At 44.0% G+C, this 8,757-nt stretch overlaps 1 protein-coding gene across 1 annotated transcript in view; it reads right to left on the reverse strand.

The window, feature by feature from the left end:
* Positions 1–7,243, reverse strand: part of TMCO4 (transmembrane and coiled-coil domains 4) — a 36,237-nt gene extending 28,994 nt beyond the window's left edge. Inside the window, exons 1-4 of the mRNA XM_059487481.1 lie at positions 7,065–7,243; positions 6,491–6,665; positions 2,622–2,649; positions 639–771 (exon numbers count right to left, since the gene is read on the reverse strand). Of these exons, the coding sequence (XP_059343464.1) occupies positions 639–771; positions 2,622–2,649; positions 6,491–6,665; positions 7,065–7,228 (500 nt within the window). The 5' untranslated portion in view covers positions 7,229–7,243. The remainder of the gene's footprint in view (positions 1–638; positions 772–2,621; positions 2,650–6,490; positions 6,666–7,064) is intronic.
* Positions 7,244–8,757: the final 1,514 nt, after the last annotated feature.

Genomic DNA, 8,757 nt, shown 5'->3' on the forward strand with positions numbered 1-8,757 from the left:
TGCCTTAAATATTGCTAAACTGTCATACAATTCCTGCCTGATGAGAGGAATATAAAGATACTACATTTCTTATAGATACCAAGAATTATAAATACTAATTCCATGTTAATAACATAGAATCATGAGCCAGGTCTGTACATATCTGAAGATCCAGCCTGTTGCCCTCAGAAATCTCCCTTCAATAGGAGTTATCCAGCTGTCTCTTAAAGATGCTTAAAGAGAGATCCAGAGACAATGAACAGCTGAGGATCTAACCCTGATTATCTGTAGGAACTTCATTCTGCAAGAGGCAGTTCTAGCTGAAGGATATTGGGCCAAGAGACAACAAGATCTGTGTGAGGTATTTATACAAAATCTACAGTCTCTGAGAAGCAACTGGAAAGAGGAAAGGAGGCAGCCCAGAGCAGAACAGCCTTTACCAGTGTGCAAGGCCAGATCTCAGCTCTGATTTTAAGAATGCTGAGCTTTTCTTCTTGTCAGTGCTGTGAGGGCTCTGCAACCCTAATCAAGCCATAAATGATTACAGCAAAAGCCATGTGGGGAATAATCAGAGACTGGACTTAGGCACAAGTAATTACTGCTAAGTTTTTGAGCACTGGCAGTGTTTTTTGATCCCATATCAACCCAAACGTTCTTACTCTGACTCTTCCTCTTTTTGTTCCTTCAGGCTCTCAAGCAGAGATTCCTCCAGGACTTCCAGATCTTCCAAGGGAATTCTCAGCAGCCAGCTGACACGGCAGATCAACACCCTGGCTCGAGCATCATAGGATCCTTGAGGAGAGAAAAGCCCAGGAAATCAGCCTGATCAGTCTGCTGCCACAGTTTAGTTAAGGAGCAGAGTACTCAAGGAATGTGTCACCTTCCCCCAGGTCCTCCTTTTATTCCAGGAACACGAGAAGAGACTGATAAATGAAAAATCCTTCTTCCCTGCAAACAGAGCCACCACACCAGGTAATGCCTCTGTGGCACGAAAAGGATCTCAGATCCTTTGGTCTCCATCCTCTGGGGTAGAAGCCTGCTGGCAATTTTGCAACAGGGAAATGCTGCAGCAGGACCACTGCGAACTGGAAATATCAAACATGTCTGTGTGGGTAACTGGGTACAGCCCACCTCAACTGGCATTTTGTAAAAATGCAAAAAAATCCATGCAAAAACTTTGTCTTCTCCTTTGGTGGCAGCAAGAAGCACTCAGGAGTGTAAAGCTGCACACTAGCTCCCCCAGCAGCACCACGGACAAATGTTTGCTTTTACACTCCCTGCTGGAGATGCAGCAGTGCACTCAGACAACAGCAGATAACTGTTGTTATCTGTTATACTCAATACTCCTGGTTTTGTAAGCAGGTGTTCTTCAAGAAAAGACATCTTAGAAGAAAAAATATCTTAAATGCTATAGATTTTAAATTATTTGTGCCAACTCTTGCTTTTTTAATGTGTTTCTCTCAGCAGCATCTACTACTTCCTGGTGTTTGGCTTTTATAAAGGGTTCTTGGTGCACTCTGGGATGGAAATTTTTCTCAAGGTGGGTGAAGATACCAGCAAGACACAATTACAAAGAGTGTTCGTGATACCCGCTGCACGTAGATCAAACAGGGCATTGGGCAATCTATTAGGGTTGTTTATTTATTACCATCATTACCAAGATACCAAATCAATTCCATAGCTTTAAATGACACCCTTGGTCAGGTTTGTGCGTAGTTGAGAAACGAGGACAGGATTTATCTTCACTCCTTCCCGAAATGCGGCACGTCCTGCAAGGCCAGGCAGGGGGAACGAGCCCCCTTCTTTTTTCTGTCTGCTGACACTGCTGGGTTCCTCCTCACCAGCCTGGTGGGAAGGCAGCAAGGCTTGGAAAGAGGTTGCTCCTAAATTCCAGCTTCACAAAATAAGCGGTTTTGCAATAACTGACTTGTCAATTTTCCATTAAAAACAAAGCAAGAACAAAACTTGTTTTGTTCTGCAGTGCAACAGGCTATCAGCAACCAGTGAGTTCTTTCCTGTGAGGACATGTTAAAACACTGAGATTTAAAAAATGCAAGTAGTGATAGAATCCAGGCTTCTTTTAGAAATGAACATTCTGTTCAGCAGACAGTCTTTATTTCATTAATTTTATCAGACTAATCCATGTAATGGATTGCAAGCCAGAGAATTGTTTTATGTGTAATATAATATATGAGAAAAATCACATTTATTTATAATGGGCTTCACAGGACACTCTGGAATTTATACCCTGATTTTTTTTTTTTTTTGTTCTTTTAGGCAACCAGCAGAAACTATTTTAGGCTGAGATTTTCATAACAGCTTTACTGCCTTCCTAAAGGAAGAGATCACCTGATTCCCTGGAAACACTGGAGAAAAACCACCCCACTCCACCATCATTTACATCTGCTTGGCAATGGATGGTGGGTGAAGGTAAGGAGGTGAAGAGCTGTTTAATTTTCAGTGGGTATTATGAACCATTCCTAAAAGAAGAGTTGTTTTTCCTGAAGGGGATGCAGGGAAGGAGTGTGCAGCTTTTGCCACAGAGGAAGCTGAGATGAAATAGGATAGCACCTTTTTGAGCACTTCAAAGTATCAGATGTAAACTCAACTACATTATTTTTACAAAGAAAAAGTAAGCTTACCATCTTGAAGAGAGAACGACAAAAGGTCCTAAAGAGAGAGAAAAAACAAATAATGTTCAATTTAAAATTGATGATGTAGGTCTGGAGGGATCAAAATTGAGGCATAAAACCCATCACACTGACTGAATTACTGCAGCAGCTCAGTTCATAAGAGGGAAGCAGAAAGTTCCAATTCAGTGAGGCAGCACAGAGCAAAAGCAGTCCAAAATTCTCTGAAGGCCAGTACAAAGGGCTGGACAGAAGCAGACAGTGCTTGGTATATGCTAAGGCATCCTACATTTTTAAAATTTTGTTATGACCCTGATCTTACACCAGACTTTAAAGTTTGGAGGAGCAGGGCTCTAATCCTCCCACTCTAATGCCTTCTGCTCCCTACAGTCACATATGCATCACTAACAGGTTTGAATGTTCCTCTAATGGCCCCTATTTTCTTTGGCATTCTGGGAACTCACAGCCTTAGGCAGTAAGGCTGAACTGGCATGAAGTTCTTTTGGATTAAGTGAGTTAAAAAACCTCAGAATTTATGGACATCTGTCAATATTGAGGGACTTGACTCCTGTGTTGGCTCTTTACCATAAAAAAATGGAAAAACAAATCAATTCAATAGATGGTTTCTATGGATAAATCCATGAAAAAGAGGCCAGTGTTTTTACAACTGTGTTCTCCTCTTTTATTGCCACTGGACAAATTCTAAGCTCTTTATGTGACTACATTAAGCACCAGCTCAGTTGAGCTGCTTCCCTCTCCTACACACAAACACAGCACAGCTGAATTTTACACAGAATCCTTTCAGCCCCCTGGGAACACAAAAAATGCAGCCAAAGATGTAGGAAGCTGCCAAAGAGTTTATGATTATTAGTCCTGTAAGCTCCCAAGCACAGTTTGTATAGTAAAAACGTCTCTAACCTGAGAGTCCTACACATGAGGAGTGCAGAATGCAGAACAAACCATCCTGAACCAACCAGAAGAGGGACAAACTGCAGGCTGCTCCCCAGGCTGGCTGGTGGGGTGTGGGAATTGGAGGCGCCAGTACAGAGGGAGGGATGTAACTGGTTTCCCAAAGCCTGAATACTGGGAATGCCCAGGGATCAACTATGTGGGCACCATCACCTCCTCCTGGGGGGAGGGTTGGCACAGAGGTGTCAAAGCCCAGCAGAAGGTGCAGGGCTGGGAGCCTTGAGCAAAAAGCTGACCAAGCAAAGGGCCTTGAGTCTGGAATAAGGTGAAGCTTGTGACCTTGTTGCCACAATTCTCCATGGACTGCCATAAGCAGCCTCTGGAAGAGGTGATGGCTTGTGGGCAATAAACCCTCCCTGAGTGAGGCTGTGACTGAGGTCCTGCCTGCCCAGTATCACCTGTGGCACCTCATATCACACCACCCCACGTAAATCTGGCCTAAGCATGTACACATGTGCCTTTCAAAAGGTCAGGGAGGCACGTAAGTAAACAGGTGATAAACAGCAACAACTGTTTTTGCAGCACCTGTGCCAGTCAGCAAACTCAAATTTAGGCTGCAGTTTAGGCTGTGCTCGTATTGCACATGCAGGCAGCTGGAATCCTACCAGCAGTGATTAGGTTAGTTCACAACTGGTTTGTTTTCCTCCCTAAGCAGCAGTTGTTATATTGCAGCCTTACTGTGAAGTCAGTGTTTTGAATCTCCATGAAAACTCCATGACAAGACAACCACCCATATGACTGAGAAGCCTTACAAAAGAAGGGAGTCTTTATTCAGTCTTTGCCAGCTTTTTCTGAGTTGATGCAAGTTCAAAACCCACTTCCTTAAAAACAGAGAGGCCCAAATCCACATTACAGTGAATGTGGGTAGGAAACCACTGGATTATGGGTATTCCAAGTATGCTGAGAGAAAAAACATATTTATAATAAGAATTTTCAACATGTAATCACCTATCACAGCTTCTACACCTCTTTTATTACATTGCCTTCCCATACAACACCCATAGCCTGCTATGACTACTATCTTGAAAGGATTCAGTTACCACCATCTGCCTGTGTGTTAGTCATCTGCAATGACACAAAAGACACAAAGATAACAATCCATAATCCTCAGATGTTCACTGAATCAATGGTGAGCTCACATCTAATCTCCTGACTTCATGGATCATCTCTTCAGCTCCTTTGACATGAAGAGCTTTCAAAAAATGCAGCATTAGTGCCAGCAAGGCCCTGCACTGAACATGCTGAGCAATTAAAGCAGATACTTAATAAACAGTAAATATTGCATCAGCAGCTGCTGAATACAAAGGAGCACTAGAACCATAAAGCAAAAGATCAATAATTCATAAAGCTTTGTCCCCTAGCTTGTTTATTTGCAGGTAAGAAGGAGAAAGCTGATCTCAGCTTATCGTTGACGTTTGCCACACACCAGGGTTTTTTCCAGGCACACCTCTGCTGCCTTGCTCTACTGAAGTCTTTCATTCTGCCTCTCCTCTTACAAAATCAATCATCTTGCCCACATGCAAATGAATGTCTTAGGCATTGCTGCTGTGGCATTAAACTGATAGTTATTCCTTATCTTTGCTTTCAACTGATCAAAGTTGTCTATGGTTTCTGTATTCCACCAAAATCCAGGGGATATCCTCAGTTTCCTGTCAGGGCAAACTCCTGTGTGCTCCTGCAGATCCAGAGCCACATGGAGGCCTCATGCAGCACAAGCTCAGAGCAAGCACAAGCTAAATTCCATCCTTAATAAACTCAGCAGCAAAGCAGGAAAACCTGCCTCAATGCAGGGAATCCATCCTGAGGCAGAGAGAATGAGGGAAACTGCAGGAAGAACATCAAGGCAGAAAGAATGAGTGTGGATGTATTGAATTTGAGGAAACAGCATCCAAAGAGGCACTTTTATTTCAGAAGATCTGCTCTAAATTATTAAGATTAAGAACTCTGTTGCTGTCCTTGTACTATTGTAGGACTTTGGGCACTGGAACATTTGGACCAGGAGCAGATCCTCTGAGGCATTTCATGGACTGACAGGAGAGAGAAAAAGGTGGCTGAAGAAATGGGAGCCAGTCAAGGTGACCAGAGCTGTTCACTGCTCTCTTATCTCCCCATGCACAGCTGAGTTCTCACATCTGCTGTTCTCCAGGCCATTGCTCAAGGTGAGTGTGTGATAGCCCTTACTCAGCCAATATCAGAGCACTGGGTGCCCTTGGGGTGTCTGGCCCAGGGTGACAGTGCCCACGTTCCATGGGACACCAGCAGCAGCCTAATGCTCTCTTCACCCTGCATGGCATAACATGAGGTTGGATGAGGAGAGATCTTCCCCAGCAAAAGCAAATGCTGCCAAAATGCTTCACCTCTTTTACCTTTCCACCAGCTTTTACAGCAGAACATTATGGAGCAGTCCCAGTTTCACTTCCTCAGTAAAAGAAAATAAAGTCACAATAATTTCCTTCTGGTCAAAATGTACTCTGGGAAAAAGACTTTGGAAATTGTGCTCTTGGAGCATGTGTGTGGAGGTGGTTTGTGATACATATAGAGTGAAGGGGCTTTCAGACAAGTGAGAATCGTGTCTACTGTGTTCAGGGTGTCACTAAAATCTGTACAACACGTGTATGGATGGAGACCACTGCAGTAACACAATCAAAGTAAAAACTTTCTCAGTTCTCTGTTCTGTAAAGTGAAACCATCAAAGACAGAACTCAGCAGACAGTGACCACGCTTCATGTTCATAATTTCCATGAAGTCTTTATGGATAGACTGCCAGTCTCCCTACAGCTGCTTATAAATAAATGCCTATCAGAAATATTGGTTTTATTTCCCTGACTGCATAAACATCACTTCAGCTGCAGACACATATAGCAAACCTCTTTTGCAAAGCAAACAAGGGCGAGGGGAGCACATGGACTTACCTGGGTAATGAGAAGTGGATTTTCTTTCAAGATGGGATCCTTCAGCAAAATTTCAGTGAAAGTTTCTGTGCCCTCACCTCCCAAGCCATCAGCAAAGGCTGTCATGGCAGGTAAGACAGCATCAGGCAGGTCCAGCCACTTCACAAAGCCCTCGATGAATTCTGTCCTGAAGGAGCTGTAAGGCAACAGAAGCAGTTAAGGCTTCACAATTGGGTATTTCAAGGCTTTACAACTGGGTATTTTTGGAAGTTTTGAGCAGTCCTTGGTTTCAAACATCAGTTCAAACAAAAATCAAAGCATCAGGAGTCAGATGAAGGTGAATTGCTAAACCAACTGGCTAAATAAACAAGGAAATAATCTGAGTAGGACTAGACCTTGCTTCAGAACATGCTCTGATGTCTGCAGTGTTAACAGATCTGTTCTGTGCTGAACTGTAAAAGCCTTACAGGTGCAAGAGAGAAAGGCTCTTCCACCCCCGCAACTTCAGAGGACCCCGCACAGAGTGTGACACCAGCTCTGGCTGAGCCACCACCCAAACTCCCCCTGGCCTGCCCAGGCCTGCCTCCGGCTGTACCTTTGCTCGTTTTCAGGGAACAGCCAGGCGAGGGAAATCCCGCAGAGGGCGGCGTACGCGAACCTGCCGGCCTCGGGCAGCCTCCGGCCCAGGACAGCGCCCGGCTCCCTCTGCCCGCCGGGCTCGGGCTCCTCCCGCCGCCTCCCCTTCTCCTCCGCAGCCATCTTCGCCTGCGAGGTCAAGGAGGAAAAAGCAGCAGAAAAAAACCAACAACAAACAGTTAGAATCCAGGAAGTGAGGAGACAAATTGCCTTTGTTTTCACTGCCACACTTGCTGCTGGAATACCAGATCCCGCCTGTCTGTTGTCCCCAACACACTGCTGTGACCAAAGAAGACACAGGAACAGGACACAGATGAACAATTCATCCAATTGTTCATCAATTCTCAAACTTTGCACAAAATTAGCTGACAATAAATATCTCAACCTGCAAAAGGACAAGTTCCCTTTGGGATGCAAAAGGACTGGGCTCCATTCAGGCCTACCAGTCCTACACTTACTGCAAAAATAACATGAAAATAAAAGTTCTGCCCCTGGTGCAGGGACCAGTACAGCTGCCTGGGAAATAATTTTCCTTTTCTCATCCTCAGTCCAAATTGCTCCTGTTTGTTTTGCTGACAGCATTGGGAAAGTTGAGTCCAGCTGCAGCCTCTGAGAAGGACTTGGATGTGTCCCACAGTCATTGCTGAGCTTTGTTTGTAATATTCCTCCTCTATACAACCTACCACTGCTCTTTCCCTAAAAATAAGATCCCTGCACCACACGGACTGTAAGCTGGGCCAAGGGATTATTTTTTAGACTGTAGATGTGCACACACTTCCAATTGATGGGCTCCCAGCTGCTCCCCTGATGGTGCCAGCAGCAAACTGAGACCTCAGACAGAGGTGACAACACTTAGCTCATTTCAAATTCAACCTGGGTAACAACCTGGTCCAGGGCTCACTTCCATCACCTGAAATTTCTACTGATTACCTTAAGATCCAATCAGTTTCTAAGAGGCCCAAATCACCCATTTCATTTTATAGTTCAAATTAAAATGTTTCCTTTCTTCCACACCCTGGCTAAATAGGAATTAGGAGCCCGTGACACTACAAGTGACTCCCAGGGGATGCCGACCATTTATGGATCATTTTAGAGCCCTAAAAGAAAAAAACTTCAACAGGAGCTGCTCTTTTTAAAGAGAATTTATTATCTGCCTGCCATCTGTCATGGTCCTTTAGGAAAGGTGTCTGTCCTGCCTTCACACTCAGAAACCCTAAACATCCAGACTTCCAGATCAATTTTCCCAGGAATAATCTAACACTAAAGTTGCAATAATTTTACAATTATTTGTCATGTCTGCTCACCTCTGGTCACATTATAGGAGACAGCACTGAAAATAAAACCCCCTTCCCTGACAGATTTATTGATCTCTTAACTTGGGCTCGAAAAGTGAAGCAGCTAAAAAAGATCCGTGAGCAGTACAACTGTTTAACCTAATTTCCTAATTACATCAAATATGGAGCAATAATGGAGCAACACCACAGTGGCTCCTGGCATGCAACAAATAATTCAGAGTGCTGAGTAGCTAAAATACCCAGAGAAAGTTTCTGGAAGGCTTTGCTCTGAAGATGTTCAGATCAATGTACTTCCCTCTACACAGGTATCTTTTTCCTTATAAACAGGTAGGAAAAAATGGCCTTGGGATTTTCAGA

The sequence above is a fragment of the Ammospiza nelsoni genome, chromosome 22, assembly GCF_027579445.1.
Source record: "Ammospiza nelsoni isolate bAmmNel1 chromosome 22, bAmmNel1.pri, whole genome shotgun sequence".
NCBI classification, from domain to species: Eukaryota; Metazoa; Chordata; class Aves; order Passeriformes; family Passerellidae; genus Ammospiza; species Ammospiza nelsoni.